The sequence below is a fragment of the Perca fluviatilis genome, chromosome 14 (genome assembly GCF_010015445.1).
Source record: "Perca fluviatilis chromosome 14, GENO_Pfluv_1.0, whole genome shotgun sequence".
Lineage (NCBI taxonomy): Eukaryota > Metazoa > Chordata > Actinopteri > Perciformes > Percidae > Perca > Perca fluviatilis.
Window position 1 is genome coordinate 38,823,933 of NC_053125.1, and position 20,000 is coordinate 38,843,932.

At 40.9% G+C, this 20,000-nt stretch overlaps 1 protein-coding gene across 1 annotated transcript in view; it reads right to left on the reverse strand.

Annotated features, from left to right (window-relative positions):
- Positions 1 to 4,627: 4,627 nt before the first annotated feature.
- LOC120572318 (tetratricopeptide repeat protein 39B) overlaps positions 4,628 to 20,000 on the reverse strand; it is a 38,223-nt gene continuing 22,850 nt past the window's right edge. Inside the window, exons 10-19 of the mRNA XM_039821590.1 lie at positions 19,171 to 19,279; positions 18,903 to 18,970; positions 17,936 to 17,995; positions 17,387 to 17,548; positions 14,945 to 15,036; positions 12,114 to 12,234; positions 10,493 to 10,604; positions 7,715 to 7,832; positions 6,831 to 6,947; positions 4,628 to 5,328 (exon numbers count right to left, since the gene is read on the reverse strand). Coding sequence (XP_039677524.1) covers positions 5,232 to 5,328; positions 6,831 to 6,947; positions 7,715 to 7,832; positions 10,493 to 10,604; positions 12,114 to 12,234; positions 14,945 to 15,036; positions 17,387 to 17,548; positions 17,936 to 17,995; positions 18,903 to 18,970; positions 19,171 to 19,279 — 1,056 coding nt within the window. The 3' untranslated portion in view covers positions 4,628 to 5,231. The remainder of the gene's footprint in view (positions 5,329 to 6,830; positions 6,948 to 7,714; positions 7,833 to 10,492; positions 10,605 to 12,113; positions 12,235 to 14,944; positions 15,037 to 17,386; positions 17,549 to 17,935; positions 17,996 to 18,902; positions 18,971 to 19,170; positions 19,280 to 20,000) is intronic.

Here is a 20,000-nt window from a genome sequence, read left to right on the forward strand (position 1 = left end):
ACAACAGTAGAGAGACAGCAGTAGAGAGTAGTATGTAGAGAGACAACAGTAGAGAGACAGCAGTAGAGAGTAGTATGTAGAGAGACAACAGTAGAAAGTAGTATGTAGAGAGACAGCAGTAGAGAGACAACAGTAGAGAGACAGCAGTAGAGAGACAACAGTAGAGAGACAGCAGTAGAGAGACAGCAGTAGAGAGACAGCAGTAGAGAGACAACAGTAGAGAGACAACAGTAGAGTAGTATGTAGAGAGACAACAGTAGAGAGTAGTATGTAGAGAGACAACAGTAGAGAGTAGTATGTAGAGAGACAACAGTAGAGACAGCAGTAGAGAGACAACAGTAGAGAGACAACAGTAGAGAGACAGCAGTAGAGAGACAGCAGTAGAGAGACAACAGTAGAGAGACAACAGTAGAGAGACAGCAGTAGAGAGACAGCAGTAGAGAGACAGCAGTAGAGAGACAGCAGTAGAGAGAAAACAGTAGAGAGACAACAGTAGAGAGACAACAGTAGAGAGTGTATGTAGAGAGACAGCAGTAGAGAGACAACAGTAGAGAGACAACAGTAGAGGGTAGTATTTAGAGAGACAACGGTAGAGGGTAGTATGTAGAGAGACAACAGTAGAGAGACAACAGTAGAGGGTAGTATGAAAGGCCAAAAATCCGTGTAAGGAGGCAGGTTAATGGGTCAAACAACACAGGACTTTCACGCACTTTCACTTTCTTGTCCCGCGTGTCACTGAAACGTACATCTTTTAATCTTTTTAACCCCACCCGAAATATTCACCTAAGCCTTGCTAAGTATTTTAACCCTGCACGTTGAATAATTACTCCAAATCTGTCCTGAACCAGCGCGTCAAAAAGTGACACCAACAGCCCCGACCAATCGTGTTAAAAAAAAAAAATGACGCCAAAGGATTACCCAGAGCGTGAAATATCGCTGCGGATGGGAATACAATTTGAATTAATTCAAATCCCACTGCGTCTAAAGGATTCTGCTTTGGCTACATTGAACATGTAACATATGCGGACGTATGTGCAGAATGTATTTTTAAACCGTCTACACCTGCATTGCCACACGGCGTAGGATTGTGTGAGTGACAGACGAGAAGGAGAGCTTTCCCCTCTGGGATTTTAGTTGTTTCTTCAGTTTTTGGGAGCAAGCGCAGCGCTGTGAAAATGTCAATTTACTGTCAGCTGTTATCAGAGGACGGAGGTGAGGTAAACAAAGAAATAGAAAAAGAAACTCTCAAGACCAAAACTGCCAATACGCTCATTGACAGTCATTAAGTTGTTTCCTGTATATCGGTAGTTTAATTTAAAAGGTGCAGTAGGTAAGACTTATGAAAGTAACTTTCTGTCATATTTGCTGAACCTGACCCTATGTTCCAGTAGAACTACATGAAGCAGGTCATTTAAAAAGAAATCTGGCTCCTCAGGCACCACCTACAGCCTGTAGTGTGATTTGCAAAAATCCAACGCTCCCTGTTCAGATGCACCAATCAGGGCCAGGGGAGGGGTGTCTAACTGTTCAGATGCACCAATCAGGGCCAGGGGAGGGGTATCTAACTGTTCAGATGCACCAATCAGGGCCATGGGAGGGGTGTCTAACTGTTCAGATGCACCAATCAGGGCCAGGGGAGGGGTGTCTAACTGTTCAGATGCACCAATCAGGGCCAGGGGAGGGGTGTCTAACTGTTCAGATGCACCAATCAGGGCCAGGGGAGGTGTCTAACTGCGTGTCAATCACTGCTCATGCACACGCATTCATTCTCCCTTGTGGGGGGAGGGGCTTAGGAGACAGTTTTGGGCTTTAGCGGAAAGGGAGCGACTGAGAAGTTGTCGATGTTCAAATTTTTTAGCTAAGTCCTGGATCTTCACAATCATACCTACAGCACCTTTAAAATAAATCTAGATACTTTGTGATCCATTTCTGTGTAAAAAGGGCCACACACACCTCATATAAAACTATATAAATAGCCACTTCCCACAATGCAACTCAAACCAACAAGAGTTAGGCGCTAGATTGTGGTGTGTTGTGCTAGGAGCAGCTAACGTAGGCTCCACCCGAGATGATCAGCGGTAAACTCGCTTCTTTCTGACTTCACACCTCCGCATTTGTTCACTTTTTTTTTAAACTTGTAGCCTTCAACCGACGCTGACTCAAGTGTTATTACTTGAAGGCAGTTTTAAGACTTCCCAAAGCTCCCTCTGGAGACACTAGAGGCTTTACATGACTTTAAAACATGCCACAGTCTTTTGATCCATTGTGTTTCAAAGATCTCACTCTCAACTCTGTTGACAGTCCCGGAAAAGAGAGGATGACTGCCTCGAAAGCTGCTCTGCCTCGGAGAAATCAAAGAACTACAGTTTAAACTATTGAACACGGACAGACACTGACTGACAGACTGACGGAGACGTTGACTAACAGCACAGAGTTTTTCTATATTGCTGCTAAATGTGTGCGTTTACAGCCGTTGTGTGTTTCTCTGTTCAATGTATGTTCAAGCTTGGAATGGGTGTATTGTATTGTGCGCGCCTGTGTGTGTGTTTGTGTGTGTGTGTGTGTGTGTGTGTGTGTGTGTGTGTGTGTGTGTGTGTGTGTGTGTGTGTGTGTGTGTGTGTGTGTGTGTGTGTTTGTATAAGCCACGGTTGGTGAGAAGGCTGTGATTAAGTGTGCACGTTTTGTGTGCACATGTGGCATGACAGATTATTAGAAAAAAAGAAAAAAGGCAAAGTAATGAAAATATAAAGCATAAACTCTGTGTTTCAATATCTTTCTACGTGACTTCTGTCAGTATTTACGATTCTATCCTACAAATATATATATAAATATATATATGTATGTGTGTGTATATATATATACATATACACACATACATATACAGAGTACTCGCAAGCAAAATAGTAACTTTTATACACAATCATTAGCAGTATAAGGCCATGATTTGATTGGTAGTATTCAGGGGTGTCACGATTTAATTTGACTTTTGATTTAAACATTTTCTTTCAGCAGTGACGTCAAAGCCACAGTGAAAGCCACTAGATGACAGAAAGGTATTTACTACAACAGTTTGAGTCTCTCAGAGTTCACGCGGTGCGATTGAATGCACCGTTAGTTTAACGAGGTGCACATGAATGCACCATGAAGTCCCGTCGGAGCCTACATGCTTTACCTTCGTTTTTTGTGTCCATAGCTCTCTCACGGGGAAGGCAAAATGTTGCCACACGGGGACTTCAGGGAAGCAGGAGGATTCTGCATGTTGTTTCTCTGTCATCCTAAGCTAACCTTAGCCTGTGTCTTTAGCTGCATGCTACCAGCCGCTAAGCTACACTATGTCTGTTTTTATTTTTCTTCAGACATTTGCAAGCAAGCCGGGGTGGAGAGAGAGAAAAAACAATTAGGGAAATCAACGATCCCGCTTCAGATTTCGATAAGAGAAAGTGATTCTTCGTTCGTCTCATTTTGTCCGTTGTTTTATTTCTATCTCAGTAAGTCTTTCCTCTTCTGTCTGGTCCACGATTGACCTCCTTCGGAGCTTCTATAACTTATTTTCGTTCTTTCTTCAGTTTATTCTTGTGTGCAACGTTTCTGGCCGCAAATGGGTAGAGAGAGAAAAACATACTCTGGGAATCGCCGATCCTGCTTTTAATTTTACTAGTCTAAATCAAAAGCTCGCTTCAATCGATTTAAAATCCAAACCGTGACACCCCTAGTAGTAACGGTATTGTTTTTTTCGAACAGTAAAGACTTGATTCCAGGGCCCATTCAGACAGAGTTGCAAGGCGACAACATGTGAAGCAACCTGACAGAGTTGAACAGAAATCAATCAAAACATCTGTATTATGGGAATACTGATTGGTTTTCCCAAAGCTCTCGTCACTTATTGGTTTCTCCTCGTGGTTTGACAGCTGTTCCGTGGTGCGTCTTTCCTAAAGTTTAAATCTTTTCCTACCTTGTGCTTTTAGATCAAAAAAGTGCAGCTGTGTTGCAGCACTCAAACCAAAGCTGCCTCCTGTGCAGAGCATCTCTGACTGAACGAGCCTTCAGAGTACAAGTTATTGTCTCCTTACTGACAATAAAGGAGCAATCGTTAAAGCATAAATTCAGGGTTTTTTTCAACCAGGATCCTATTTATCCATGTTTTTTTGTCTTAGTGACTGATGGGAACTACAATCTTTGAAACTGGTCCGGTATTAAGCAAGAAACAAGCTTCAATGTAACGTTAATGGGCTCAACAGCCAACAGTCATTATATCATGGTAAAACACATTTCATTCAAAGCCAACAGAAACTAAATAAAACTATCAAAAGCCGTCTTGGTTCATCTTTCCACTGTTCCAACAATCACCACTCTGGTTTGGTTGAAATAAACCCTTAATTCACTCATTTACATGGGGAGATATGCTGGCTCTATACACGCTAAAAGTCCTGATTATTTACATGGAGTCTGGTGGAGATATGCTGGCTCTATACACGCTAAAAGTCCTGATTATTTACATGGAGTCTGGTGGAGATATGCTGGCTCTATACACGCTAAAAGTCCTGATTATTTACATGGAGTCTGGTGGAGTTTGGTGTTGGTGATTACGGGGCTGTTTCATGTTAAACAAAAAGGATCTTACTCTTTAACTAAAAGGTCTATCTCTGTCAGATCCTTTCCATAATGTTGTCAGACACTTAGAATAATAATCTGAGTCTGTCAGCGGCAAAAACAGAACTTTTAGTGGATGCTAACAATTGTTCTTTAGGGTTACAGTACGTTGCAGCCCAGTTTGCGGCTGCTGGTTACAGCGTTCTCGCTCAATACTGGACCAGTTTCAAAGATCACATCAGTCATTTAGACACAAATGCATGGGGAAAGATAGGTTGAAAACCCCCCCACACAAAATGACCCTTTAACTATTAGTGTGGTGATTAACTTGACATTTGACGTTGAACCATGGCGCTGCATCTACACATCAAATCTCAGTATTAGCTGGCAGACGCTGACGGGAAGCCCGAGCCTGTTTGAGAAGTAAATAATCTTATCTTTCCACACAATACAAAACAATAAATAAGAAAAAAACATAAAATATAATATAAAGTTGCAAGCGATGGAGAATAAGAGGAGAGCCAGTGTGTCATCAACACAGACACACCTAAGCTTCTTCATTCAGGGGTGGTTCTTTCAACCCCTGGATTCATGATTCACACGCTGTTGTTTCCAGCTGCAGTCTGAGTCGTTTCCGAGTATTATGGGGTGCCACCGGGTGATCCTTTGAGGCTGCTGAGGGCCGCGTGGATCCTGAAGTGCAGTCTGGACTCCATGGAGTAGTCCTTGTAATTCGCCCTGACGAAGAACACAATCAATCTTTTAGAATCTTAAAGGAATACGCCACCGTTTGTTGAAATAGGGCTTATCACGGTCTACCCTGGCTGTAGATAGGTGGGCCAACGCATTTTTTTGTCTCAGTGCAAGTAATTAGGTTGTTTTTTTATCTTTTGTTGGCTCACTTTTACTCACAACATGCTAACTGGCAACATAGGATTCCATTCACTGCGCTAAGCTAACTAGTGGCGGCGCTGGCGGTGTTGCACCGGACTAAGAGAAGCATCCAATTGTTTTGTATTTAACTATAATATAAAAATAGAGAAAGGGGGTAGGACCTGAAAAGTTTGTTATGAACTTCTTCCTACTCCTTTTTGAACATGGGAATTTCTAATTTGAATTACTTACAATAATTTTGGAAGATTATGCTGAGAAGTACATGACCTTATTAAGCTGTCATTTTAATTTTATATATGTATGCATGTCTGTATATATATATATATATATATATATATATATTTTTTTTTTTTTACATGTTCAAATTACTACTACCAAACAATGCATGCACAAAAAATGCGCTGTAGATAGGCCCACCTATCTACAGCTAGGGGAGACCATGATAAGCCCTATCTCAACAAACGGTGGCATATCCCTTTAAATAAATAAATAGAAATGTTGCACTTGCTGCCCTTATTTGTCCACAAACATCTGAGTGAAGTTTCTTTAGTTAATAAATGCACTCAGTCAAGGGTTTAGTAGCTCTTTCAAATGAAATAATTTTAACACCAAACTAAAAAGTGCCTGACTTCATCTGTACATAACAGTCATTCCTGTTTGTGTAGCTGCGAACTTTAAAGAGCAGTCAAGGCTGTTTGGTGACTTGAAGTTATGTTTGTAATTCTCCCTTTGGCGAAAATACCAAATATATCAGATTTCACAACAGAAACAGAGGTTACTACGGGTATATGAAAGTGTATAAAAGGCATGTGAACGTAAACAGGCGCCATATAAAAAGGGATATATGAAGATATATGAAAGTATATAGAGCTATATAAAAGTATATAGGCCTAGAGATATATGAAAGTATGTAGAGATATATGAAAGTATATAGAGATATATAAAAAATATAGAGATATATAAAAATATATAGAGATATATGAAAGCATGTAGAGATATATGAAAATATGTGAAAGTATATAGAGATATATAAAAAATATAGAGATATATGAAAGTATGTAGAGATATATGAAGATATATGAAAGTATATAGAGATATATAAAAATATATAGAGATATATGAAATTTTATAGAGATATATGAAAGTGTATAGGGATATATGAAAGTATTTAGGGATATATGAAAGTATAAAAAGATATATGAAAGTGTGTAGAGATATATAAAAGTATATAGAGCTTTAATAAACATGCAGAAGAGTTTAAAGGCATGTGAAAAGTAAACAGGTGTATAAAGCCATGCAGTTATTTAGAGGTACAATTCATACATGTACGTATACAGAGAACTTACTTGGCATTTTCGATGTATGCGGTGGCCTTGGTGAAGTCTCCCTGTTCTTTATATAGCAGACCCAACTCGTAGAGAGTGAAGGGAATCAAGTAGTGATCGTATCTGATGCGACTCTCGCTGAAATATAGAAGAAATACAAAAGAATATAAGGAAATGATTCACACCAGGGTCCAGGGAGGAAGGTCAGTCCTTCCAGGAAAATGCCCATACGTTTTTTTTGTGATTGTTGCTGGGCAAAAATCCTTGATTATGCGGCACGTTTTCTTAAAAAATGCGATGGAATATGCTATATGATATTTATGCAATTCTATGCAATGAAATTGCGGGAACTTGCAAAAATTGCGGTTTGATGAAAAAGGAGGAAAAAAAGTGCTTCCCCCAACACCCTGCTTTTCGATGTTCACGTCGCTTAATTACGTCACATCATAACGTTCCCATGGCAACAGGGGAAAACGGCTGCTCTTGTGTGAAGTAAACCCAACATTTTTCAACTTTCTGCTAAGATATATTATGGGACTTTTTTGCAACGAAAATACGGGGATTATGAAATCATGCAAGCTCCGCATATTTTGCATGGAAATTGGCAATTTATGCAATTTATGTGGCAAAAGTGCAGCATATTTGAAAAAATGGTTGTAGGTCTATCCAATTGAATGCTGAGGCATTTTCTTTCCTGGTTCAGTTGAAACACGCCCCATAATCACAGCCCAACGGAGCAGCATCAGACTCATATTCTGACTAGAATCTGAGTATGACCATGTTTGAAATAAATTCCAACCAATCAATCAAAGCACACAAACACACAGATAGACAGTGTATCGTATCTCTCTCACACTTTTCAGAAGACAGACAGCGACACTAAGTGTCTTTAAGTGTGTTGTTACCTGGACAGGACCTGTGTGAAGCAGAGCTCGGCCTGCAATAACCTGCCCAGGTGTTTCAGACAGAGGCCCTTCAACATCTGGACCAGGCAGCTGTCATCTGGATGAAACTCTGATGGGTCTGAGTGAGATACACAAGTTATGTTTTTTGATTAGATCTCAGCAACAGGGCGGGAAAAGAAAAGGCTTATCTTGACTGTTTAAGATGGAGATATTTAACTACAAAAACGTATTTGATACGTTGTCCATTAATCTTTTAATTTAATTTATTAACTTCTGAGCCGAGGAAGAAAAGCAAACTTAGTGCTTTCTTAACCCTTCTGTTGTCTTTGGGTCAAATTTGTCCCATTTACAAAAAGTTATTTTTTTTTTTCAACCATACTGTCAAAAAGAAATAACATGGATTGTTCCCTACAACACTCTTCACAAGTAAAATAAATGATAAGTTCACTAATTTCATTGAATTTTGGGTGTTTTGTTAAATTTTATAGCATTTGAAGAAAATAATTGCTAAACGTTAAAAAAAAAGCTTCAAAAACGTTGAAAAGTGACAAAAACATCAGGAAACGTGACAAAAATTTCAAAAAAGTGACAAAAATGTCAAAGAAGTGACAAAACCATCAGGAAATGTGACACAAATGTAAAAAAAAAAGTGACAAAAACATCAGGAAAAGCTTCAAAAAACATTAGGGTAAAGTGAAAGAAAGACAAATGTTGAAAAAAAGTTAAAATTTTGACCCATAAAAACAAAAAGTTGCATGGTTGAGGGGACGACGACACAAGGGTTAATGTTGAGCAAAAAGAGATGAGTTTTCACATCCTGTTGCTATAGAATGTAAGTGCTAATACAACAGATATAACTCTAACAGATAAATATAAAACAGCATTGTCTGCATATCTGCTAAATGACACGATTCTGGTCATTTCTAGGCAGTTTAAACTGAAGAGAAGAGGGCCAAGGAGCGAACCCTGTGGAATCCCTGTTTCACTCTATAAAGCCACTTTCCCACTGGATAACAACCAACTAACTTCTGGCTTTTATCTTTAGCTAGAAAGGTTACAATCAGATTAATTCCCAGGACAAATGAGTCTGCAATAGTCACGGGTATTTATCGGCTCCAGCTTCGGTCGGCAGCGATGGAAACATGGACACGATTATTCTCGCCCCTTTACCGGCTCTTTGTAATCTCGGCCACAAATTCCATCCGTCTCTACACAAGCAGTACTCGAATGTCGTTCTAAATTAGTTGTCACCGAGTATGAAAAAGAGACTGAATAAGTAACAGATATTAAAAAAAATGAAAATAACCCAGGGAAGGGTTAAACTCAACGGCAACTGGACTTGGTTATAACTGCTTCTGAAGAGGTTTCGTCTTTCATCCGAGAGACTTCTTCACTTTTAACTGAACGGTATAGAACGCAGGTATTTAACTTGTGTGCGGTCGTTGTCAAGATGATCGATACCGCTTCATCTGTTACACGGTAGTCTATATCGACAACGTTTCATTTCGGGGATTGCTCCAGTGCCGCCGGAAATTCCTCCTGATGTCCCTAATTTTTGGCCGGATGTCCGTCCCCTACCTCAGTCTCTGTGTTGGCGTTCTAACCTCCGGTGGATTTGTGAGGACTATGGTTAACTGCTCCTCAGATCTCTGCAGGGTAAATCCAGACAGCTAGCTAGACTATCTGTCCAATCTGAGGTTTCTGTTACACGACTAAAACAGCTTTTGAACGTACACATGTTCCACCAAAACAAGTTCCTTCCTGAGGCTATTTTGCAGCGGCACCATGACTCCGTCTGGAGCTTAGTACCATTTTTTGTTTTTTTTTAAAGTGCCCATATTATGAAAAAAACACTTTTTCTAGGATTTGGGGTGTTATTTTGTGTCTCTGGTGCTTCCACACGCATACACACTTTGAAAAAAATCCATCCATGGTGTTTTGAGTGAGATACGGTTTCTGAATGTGTCCTGCCTTCAGTCTCCGGGTGAGCTGGTCAAAATCGGCACGGCTTTCTATGTCACTAGCCGAGACGAGCTGGCTAACCGCAACCGTTAGCTCGTAGCGTTAGCATGCTAACGCTAATGCTAACGCTAGCATGCTACCTCGTAAAAAAGAACTACTTACATGTGCGCCCTCATTTAGAAGTCTCCCAGCTAATCCTGCCTTGTAACTGACTGAAGTTGGAGAAACAGCCTTTCTTTTACTTCTATGGAGCTAGCTGACATGATCTACATCTGAGCTACTGAGCATGTGCGAGTGCAATCAAAGATAGTACAGAAGAAGAAGAAAAGAGATCTCACTCTGTAGCTAAAACAGAGACCAGGTGAAAAGAGGATCTGCAGCAGTGAGAGAGAGCTGGGCAGTGTTTTTTGAAAATTAAACCATGTAAACCTATTCTGGTACAACCTTAAAATACAATTATGAACCTGAAAATGAGCAGAATATGGGCGCTTTAAGAAATCGCAATAAACCAGAGCATGTTTTTTTTTCCATCCAGGAATGCTGTGTGAGACTAGTTACACCGTAACAATGTCACTGGCCTACATTCTGCTTTTACTGTTTCCGGGGGGGTTTGAGACGTAGAACGTGACACAAAATGTGACACAAAACCAGAAAGGTGAACCAGTCTCCTGGCAATGGGAACGGAGTCCGTCGCCCATTTCTAGCTGTTTTTTCCACATTTAAAAATCCTGCACATACATGCTAATTTTGGTACGAAAAGGGTACAAGAACATTATTGGTATTAAAAAGTAGCAGCTGTGTTATTTTAGAACTTACTGGGATCGTTGCGAAGCTGTTCCTCAGCCGTCTCTATGGTTACCAGCAGGGCCTCGGTGCTGTCAGCTCTCTTCCCGACAATGGTGAAACCGTTCCAAACGTACATCATTTCCTGCAGAGACAGAAAATCAAGTCAACAAATATTAACGTAAGTGTATCCATGTTAGGACACCATTCGCAGCTATCAGCCACATCTGGACTGGTGCCGTTTCCTGTCTTTTCACGGTGCTTTGTATGTCCGATCGCCCCCAAACTGCAAATACAATTAATTTAATCACATCTAAGAATCTATGTGGGAATTTTCATACATGTACGTAAACATTTACATATCTTATTAATAAACAAAAGCGACGTTGATGAGAGAAAGCAGAAAGAACGCTCAGGTGGCGGTATAACTTTACATTTAAAGTGCAAATTAAGGAGCGTTTACTGCATCATTTAGAGTTGTTGAAGAATGCCATTTCACTGTAAAGAACAGATATACGCTCCTAGGTTTGTTTATAGCATTGAAGTTTATTTGGGCCACTTGTTAATACGGTAAATATCCCCAAAAACCAGCAGCGCCCAGCGAGTTCTTACAGCAGGGAGATAGGGGTGAACGAATGGCTTAGTCATGTGTATTAGCTTCCTTTTGCCGGCTCTTGTAAAGTAAATGTTTAAAATGATATTCTGTAAGAAAGGCAAGAATTTACACTTTAGTTTGAAACCATTAAATTGACTGAAAACATTACAAGATAATTTATATTAGTATTTGAACAGATATCATGATAAAAATGTTAGCCAAAAATTCCATTACATTAAACTACAGCCAATCAAAGCTTTCTGACAGACTTATAGCTGATCATTTAAAGACTCCTTTTTGACATCCTTGACTTAAATGCCCATACTATGAAAAAAACACTTTTTCTGGGATTTGGGGGGTGATTTTGTGTCTCTGGTGCTTCCACACGCATACAAACGTTGAAAGAAATACATCCATGCTGTTCTGAGTGAGATATGGTTTCTGAATGTGTCCTGCCTTCAGTCTCCGGGTGAGCTGTTCAAAATCTGCACGGCTTTCTACGTCACTAGCCGAAACAAGCTGGCTAACCGCAACCATTAGCGAGCTAATGCTAACACTAGCATGCTAGCTCGTTCTCAATGGCAAAGCACTGCTACAACACACACAAGTTCACCATAATCTACAAAAGAACTACTTACATGTGCTCCCTGGTTTAGAAGAAGTCTCCCAGCTAATCCTGCCTTGTAACTGACCAAAGTTGGAGAAACAGCCTTTCTTTTACTGTCTATGGAGCTAGCTGACATGATCTACAATCTGAGCTACTGAGCATGTGCGAGTGCAATCAAAGATAGTACAGAAGAAGAAGAAGAAAAGAGGTCTCACTCTGTAGCTAAAACAGAAACCAGGTGAAAAGAGGATCTGCAGCAGTGAGAGAGAGCTGTGCAGTACGACTAAAATATGGTGTTTTTTGAAAATTAAACCATGTAAACCTATTCTGGTACAACCTTAAAATACAATTATGAACCTGAAAATGAGCATAATATGGGCGCTTTAAATGTGTGTAGCTGATTCCACAGATGTGTGTAGATGTATTGATGGCAGAAATGTGTGTGAGTATACCAGTGCGGGGATGACCAGCGGGACGGGGTTGGCAGCCTTGTAGCGTCTGGACTTCCTCACTGCAAATTTCTCCGTCGGGATAGACTTCCCTGCCAGGCGCTGTTTTAGCCCCTCCACCTGCCTGTACACACAAATACACACACAAATACACTTGGTATTGTACTTATATACTTGTGAAACAAGTCTTGTAAAATATAGAATCGGAAGATGTTGAACCGTATTATGTTATGAGTCGTTTGTCCCCCCCGTCTAATATGACCCACAGGAGCGTTCTCCGTCCTCATATCTAAACCAGAGAAGGTAGTGGTCACGGTTATAAACACATCGTTAACGTTGTTAAACAGTTTGGTTAGGTTTAGACGGCAAAATTAGACTATGTTTACACGTGGCCGGCTATTTTCATAAACGGACAATTAGAACCTCTACTTTTTCAGAAAAGTGTTCGTTTACACGTACCCGTGTATATATAATGCCGTCAATGCAGCCAAGAGCACGCCAGACCTGTAGGTGGCGGCAATGTAGCGAGAAGCTCAAGCCCACGTTAGCCAATCAGAATCCCTAAAATAGCAACAACAGCAAGGACTCACTTCCTCTTTCTCTCTCTCCGCTGCCCTAAACCTCCGTTTGTCTCAGTTTACGTGCAAACGAAGATTTCCAAAATCTCCACTCTGGCCGGAGGTTTTAAAAAGACTCGTTTTCAGAGGCGAATTCTCCGTTTGCGTGTAAACGAAGGGCACAAACGAAGGGAAATGTCAACGTTTATCAAAATAACCATCAGAATCAGAAATACTTTAATAATCCCAGGGGGAAATTGTTTTTACATCAACCTGACCATACATACACAAACATACAATATGATCATGGGGTAGACAGGACAGGAAGACAGGAAAAAATACAGCATAACATGAGGAGAGGTGAGGAGAAAAAGGCAACTCTCAGACTATGCCCCTGAATAGGAGTACAGTGTGGGAACAGGAAAAAAACACCTCAGCAACATAAGCACATAACCAGTACAAGCACACAAGACAAGCCATGGGTTAGGGGAGTGTTGGGGTGGAGGTAATCCATCACAGGTAAGCAGCAGTCCGGTCCTGCAGCCACCAGGCGCTGGTCACGGACCCGCACGCCTGACTGGGAGTACAAAGCGGCGAAGGCGTCTAAACGGCCTTACTTAGTTAAGTTGATAAAAAGTTGGTGGTTTGGGCTCAAATCAGACCTTACTTCACTTCCTTAAGGTTACCACGTGACGCTGGGAGAAGTTTCTCCTTAGACTTAGTTAATTCCAAATGCTATTCATAATGTGGTTACAATGACTACAATGAAATTATATATTTAATTTGAAATGTCCTTACTTAAAGTATGCATATTTCTTTTTGTGTTTTTGCCTTTAAAAGGTTGTAAACCTATTAGTAATTATTCTGCTGCTTGTACCTATGAACTTAAATCCATCTGAAACAAACTAAACTGGAAATAAATAAATTCAAAAGTCAGAAGATATTTGAGTTGTCCCTTGCGTCCTTCAGTCCTTGAATAGACCTTTTTTTAAGTTTGGGCAAAGAGCCAAAGTGTGAACCATACATAACTTGACAGTTGATAACCGGCTGCGTCTCCAGTTTTCTCAAATTATGAGCTGAATGTGTCTGAATGCTCGGTTTGTTCCTTAAAGTTGAAACAACTCTGTTTCCTTTTCTTTTCAAACGACTCCTGGGTCTCCTGGGTGAAAGTCCTGTGTTTGTTTGACCCATCCTCCCCCACCCCCCAGTCGAGATGATCAGGTCAGGTCTCGTAGGTACAAAAAACTGCCTCGGGACACACTGAGGCGACACCGACTTGAGAAAAGTAATACGTCTCCATAGCAGCAGGCGGCACTACTCTATTGTTGCCCAAGAAATGAAAACCGGCAGCTGATTGGACGAACGCGTCACATGGGTTTGTTTTCTCCGGAAATTCAAAGCCAGACTTTCATGGCGGCTCGTTCAGAATACGATCTCATATTGTACTAAAATAGTAACTGAAAATTACTGAAATTTGTTTCTGAAAACATTTTAAGAGAGAAATCGAGAGAGACAACGTAAATGTGACGTGAGCAACGTGTCTGAAAGTTGGAAGTCTTCTGGTAGCTGTGCCAAGAGAAATCTCAATCATTCCCAATCTTACAGAGACGGAGAGCGTAGGTATATGTAAGGAGATAACATAGGCACAGGCTAATTACTGATCACTAACATGCTAGTTAACATTAGTCATTAAACCTAAACAGCTCATGTAAGTCGAAACTGCCTGTGAGCTTCTCCTGTACTATACGATAATTCCTCTACTGTGTGACAGTAAGTCTCGTGGTTATGACCCAATCGTTAGCCTATTTTTATAAAAGCGTCTGCTACGGAGCCATAACGTGAGGTACAAGGTAATGGAGCCTTTTATACATTGTCGTGTTTCTTTAGAAATAAACAACGGACAAATAGAGTCTTTAAACGCTTCAGATGTAAAGTTATTCGCTGTCAAAGTGACGTCAAAATGAATGGGAGTCAATGGGATGCTAACGGGGAGGTGATCGCTTTGTATCATCAAAATGGCGCCATAGGAGGTTCGAGTTCTGAAGCGAAGCTTACCCCCCTCGGTGTTGCACCGGCAATTTTTTGTTACTTTCTCACCTTACTTCCTGCTTTGCTCCCATCATAACTACTACGGCCACTAGAGGGCGCCGCCACTAGAAATCTAACCTAATTAGAATGTTCCAAAATGTATGGGGTTTTGTACCCCAGATGTTCGTTGTTTGGTACACCAGATGTTTCCGAGGTGACAGTATTAAGGGTCTAACGAGGCAGACTGACCTGAAGAGCTCTGTGATGTCCTCCCCCGTCTCCTTCACATCCTTCTCAGACATCATACTGAGGATGGCCGCCTTCTGGTAAACGTAGATAGCCTGGAGACAGTCAAAAGCCAAGATGGGATTTAACTTGTAATCCTTAACTAACTCATTCTTTCCTCAGTCATTTTATGAACCTACTTGGTTTTTACAGCCAATAACGTTCTCTCACATCCGTTCGCTGTTCAGGTCGCTACTTCAGGCTAAAGGCTGTTTTATGCTTCTGCGTCAACTCCACGCCGTATCTAAGCCGTCGCTCCTACGGCGTCGTGACCCTTTCGGAGTTCTGTGTCAGGGTTGCTTTGCATCGCGATGCATTTCACTGACATAACGCTAGGGGGTGTGTGGCTTAAATAAGTCTGAGGTTATTTGCGAGGAGTCTGCAAGCAAGTTTATGTTATGTTAGCAAGCTACCTTTAACACAACTGCCCACAAAGTACTGTTTGCTGGCGAAGTGCTAATTTCAAAATGTAACTGACATATAGATACTTAACAAACAGATAACCCCGTCATTGTAACCAAAATATGTCTGAGTTTGTTTGCAAAGCTTATGTCATTGAACTAGCATGTTGCTACTCCCCACAGTAGGCTGCACACACAGGACCAGTTGACCAATCACAGTCCTTGCGTTCTGCGACGCCTGGACGCAAAGTTACAAATTTTTGGAGGTGCACGTCGAGCTACAGCGGAGAGCTCGGAAGCATAAATCAGCCAGACAATGACATGACTGATAACTACCTTGTCTTGATGTATAACATACTGTTAAATTATAATCACTGACTGCAAACTGTACACAATGTCATTGACATTGAATCATGCGAGCATAAAGTTAGCTATCTGGCTCTTAGCTGTCTGAGCTGAGCGGACTATATAAATATCTCCCGTTGCAAAGCGATGTAAGTCGCATCAAAGGCCCGTCCTATTTACTGGAGCAGTGAACAACGTTTGCATTGCAAAAGAACCTTATGGGATGGGAATGATTGTTCCCGGTTTTAGGCATAACCTGGGAGGTATTGTTGAGGAAAAAAACTTTCCATTGTCAGGTATTAATGTACTTTGGCAAAGGCAACAGTCATCCATTTAAGGTGCAGGGAGCGGTGGCCATTTGGCTCAGTTGGTAGAGCAGGCCTTCACCTCCATCCCCACCCTCACCATCAACTGTCGCTGCCTGTTGCTGATTGGCTGGAATAGTGTTTTGTGGCTTGTGCACTCCTTTCTGTTTTGTTTTTTTTAATTAAAAAATTGATTTATTTTCAGCGCACACAGAAAACAGAGAGCTAGGTGACTGTGAAGAGATAATCGCTGAAGTTGACAAAAAGTGTATTTGATTAATATCACGTACTGTACCTTTAATACCTGACAATGGACACCTCACAGGGCATTAACCCATACATCAACTTATTTGGCAATGGGCCTTTTTCACAGCAGAGATGTTGACTTGTCATAGTAGGAAAAGCACAGCTGAAATTGATAACCTTAACAATGGCTCAGTTCCACCAAATGTCCCAGTAATTTATTTCACTATTTCACTGAGTCAGCATGCACAATACCAGGACCTCTCCTAAGTGGAATGCAGCCATCAGTAATGGTTTAATACCAGGACCTGTCCTAAGTGGAATGCAGCCATCAGTAATGGTTTAATACCAGGACCTGTCCTAAGTGGAATGCAGCCATCATTAATGGTTTAATACCAGGGTCTCTCCTAAGTGGAATGCAGCCATCATTAATGGTTTAATACCAGGGTCTCTCCTAAGTGGAATGCAGCCATCAGTAATGGTTTAATACCAGGGTCTCTCCTAAGTGGAATGCAGCCATCATTAATGGTTTAATACCAGGGTCTCTCCTAAGTGGAATGCAGCCATCAGTAATGGTTTAATACCAGGGTCTCTCCTAAGTGGAATGCAGCCATCAGTAATGGTTTAATACCAGGGTCTCTCCAAAGTGGAATGCAGCCATCAGTAATGGTTTAATACCAGTACCTCTCCTAAGTGGAATGCAGCCATCAGTAATGGTTTAATACCAGGGTCTCTCCTAAGTGGAATGCAGCCATCAGTAATGGTTTAATACCAGGGTCTCTCCAAAGTGGAATGCAGCCATCAGTAATGGTTTAATACCAGTACCTCTCCTAAGTGGAATGCAGCCATCAGTAATGGTTTAATACCAGGGTCTCTCCTAAGTGGAATGCAGCCATCAGTAATGGTTTTGAATACACCCGTGCTTTACCTACTATGACATGTCAACATGTCTGCCGTGAAAAAGGTCTATGGCTTGAATCAATATGAAGAAGGAACACCAACAACTGGGAACACCTGGAGGTACTTTATCGTTACCTGCTCGGATAAATGTTTTTTGACCCTAACAACTGATATTTTCTTTCCCAAAATTAAACCCTGCGGTGCTCGTTTACCTTGGACCAGCGGCTCTCCTTGCACAGCAGGTCGGCATAGCGGTATGCCTGCCCCCACTCCTGCTGGTACGAGTGAGTCCACATCAGCTCCCAGAAACAAAGATGGTGGATCTGCTTCCACTCCTGCTGGCTGCTGATGCACTCCTCGTACCGCGCCCGGGCCTGAAAATACACCACACAGTTCGTACGTCAACACCCAGTGGCTCGGGCCTCGGAGGGAAAACTCGGGTGAAGGAAAGGAAGAGAGCGAGAGAATTATTTAAACTTAAAATTCTAAAACGATGTATCAGAATTTCACTTCTTTGCTTCACTGACAGAGCTGCAGCTGTGGATGTGTTGGGTCTGTAACCTTCAATGTTAGTCTGGATCGATGACAATTAATTTATCGGATTATCGCCAGCGCCAGATGTCCCTCGTTTGTTTCTGGAAACAACAAACTTCGAGCTAGTAAGCTAGTAAGCTAAAAGTTTAAGGTTTAATTAGGTTTATGTTGAGGTTAAGGAATATATTATGTCAACGACTGAAGTAAAAAAAAAGTGTGTTTCAGACCTTCTCAAAGTGTCCTCGCAGCGTGGAGATGCGAGCAGAGTAGAAGAGAATAATGGAGCCCTGAAAGAAAACAAAACAGAATACAGTTTAAGTTAAAGGTGCATTAGGTAAGACTTATAAAACTAACTTTCTGTCATATTTGCTGAAACTGACCCTATGTTCCAGTAGAACTACATAAACCAGGTAATAAAAATAAATCTGGCTCCTCTGAAACCACCTACAGCCTGTAGTGCGATTTGCAAAAAATCCACAGCTCCCTGTTCAGATGCACCAATCGGGGCCAAGGGGCGTGTCTAACTGCGTGTCAATCACTGCTCATGCACACACATTCATTCTCCCTTGTGGGGGGGGAGGGGCTTAGGAGACTGTCTTGGGCTTTAGCGGAAAGGGGGGGGAAGGACTGAGAAGTTGTTGATGTTCAAATGTTTTGTCCTGGATCTTCACAATCCTACCTACGGCACCTTTAATCAATTTGTATTTAAACAAATTTCAACAGTCGATCACTCTATAACTTTGAGTTTTTTGCAGATTTATTTAAAACAAACACAAGAATTATTGGGTTTAAATTTGTTTATGAATCGTTGGGCTGAATATTTCATATTTTATATATATATATATATATATATATATATATATATATATATATATATATATATATATATATATATATATATATATATTGCATCTTATCTAGCTCCCCCCTCTCATGTGCAATTCTTTCATTTATTTATGTATTTGTTAGAATTTTATGCCCCAAATGTATGTTACATCTTGTTTAGGTTTTATTGTTAAAACTGCCTTCACTGAACGAAGAGCTCTCCAAAGTTCGTTTTATGTTTCCACGTACAATTCATATATTGATTGGCTGGGATGACTGTGCACAAGTGTATGTTAGAGTGTATAAGTACTTTTATATTCAGGTACATTGTAGTACATAGTTGTGTAGTTGTGTGTGTGGTTGGCCTACTTTGGGGTATTTCTGTTGGTACGGCTCCAGCAGAGCTTCAGCCTCCACCAGGTTCCCCTCTCCAGTTCCTGATCAAACACAACACTGTTATCTTCAGGTCTTTAATGTCAATCATAAGAGGCCTTTACTCAGCATGAAAACTATGTTTTGCACCTAATACTCAACACATTTGGGATACAACAACAACAGAATTTAAGGAGCAGCTCTGGACTACTTTGGCGCTGCTATATCTATGGAAAAGGGCAAATGTGTGGGTTTTTTTTCATACCGAGTATCAGGGACACATATGTGCGGTAGAAGAGCAGAGTCAGGGAGCAGAGGATGGCCCGCAAACTGTGACTGGATGCACCCTCTCTCAACTGAGACAAACCAAACCCCTGCAGACAGACAGGGAAGATTAGTAACTGTTACACTGTCAGATTTCACAAAACAGACATTCACAGCTGTCTTTCAGGTCTACTGGGTAGACAGGCTGATTTTTGGGGTGACTTTAAAGCAGTTTCAGATAAGGTGGTGGAATGTAGTACATTTACTCCAGTACTGTATTTAAGTCCAAATGTTGAGGTACTTGTACTTTACTTGAATCTTTTCTTTTCGTGCCACTTTCTACTTCTATTCCGCTACATTTCAGAGAGAAATATTGGACTTTTTACTCCACTACATTCATCTGTTACAGATTTAGTTACTAGTTACTCTGCTACGTTCATCGGTTACAGCTTTAGTTACTAGTTACTTTAGTTACTCTACTACATTCATCGGTTACAGCTTTAGTTACTAGTTACTTTAGTTACTCCACTACATTAATCTGTTACAGCTTTAGTTACTCCGCTACATTCATCTGTTACAGCTTTAGTTACTAGTTACTTTAGTTACTCCGCTACATTCATCTGTTCCAGCTTTAGTTACTAGTTACTTTAGTTACTCCGCTACATTCATCTGTTACAGCTTTAGTTACTAGTTACTTTAGCTACTCCACTACATTAATGTGTTACAGCTTTAGTTACTAGTTACTTTAGTTACTCCACTACATTCATCTGTTACAGCTTTAGTTACTAGTTACTTTAGCTACTCCACTACATTAATCTGTTACAGCTTTGG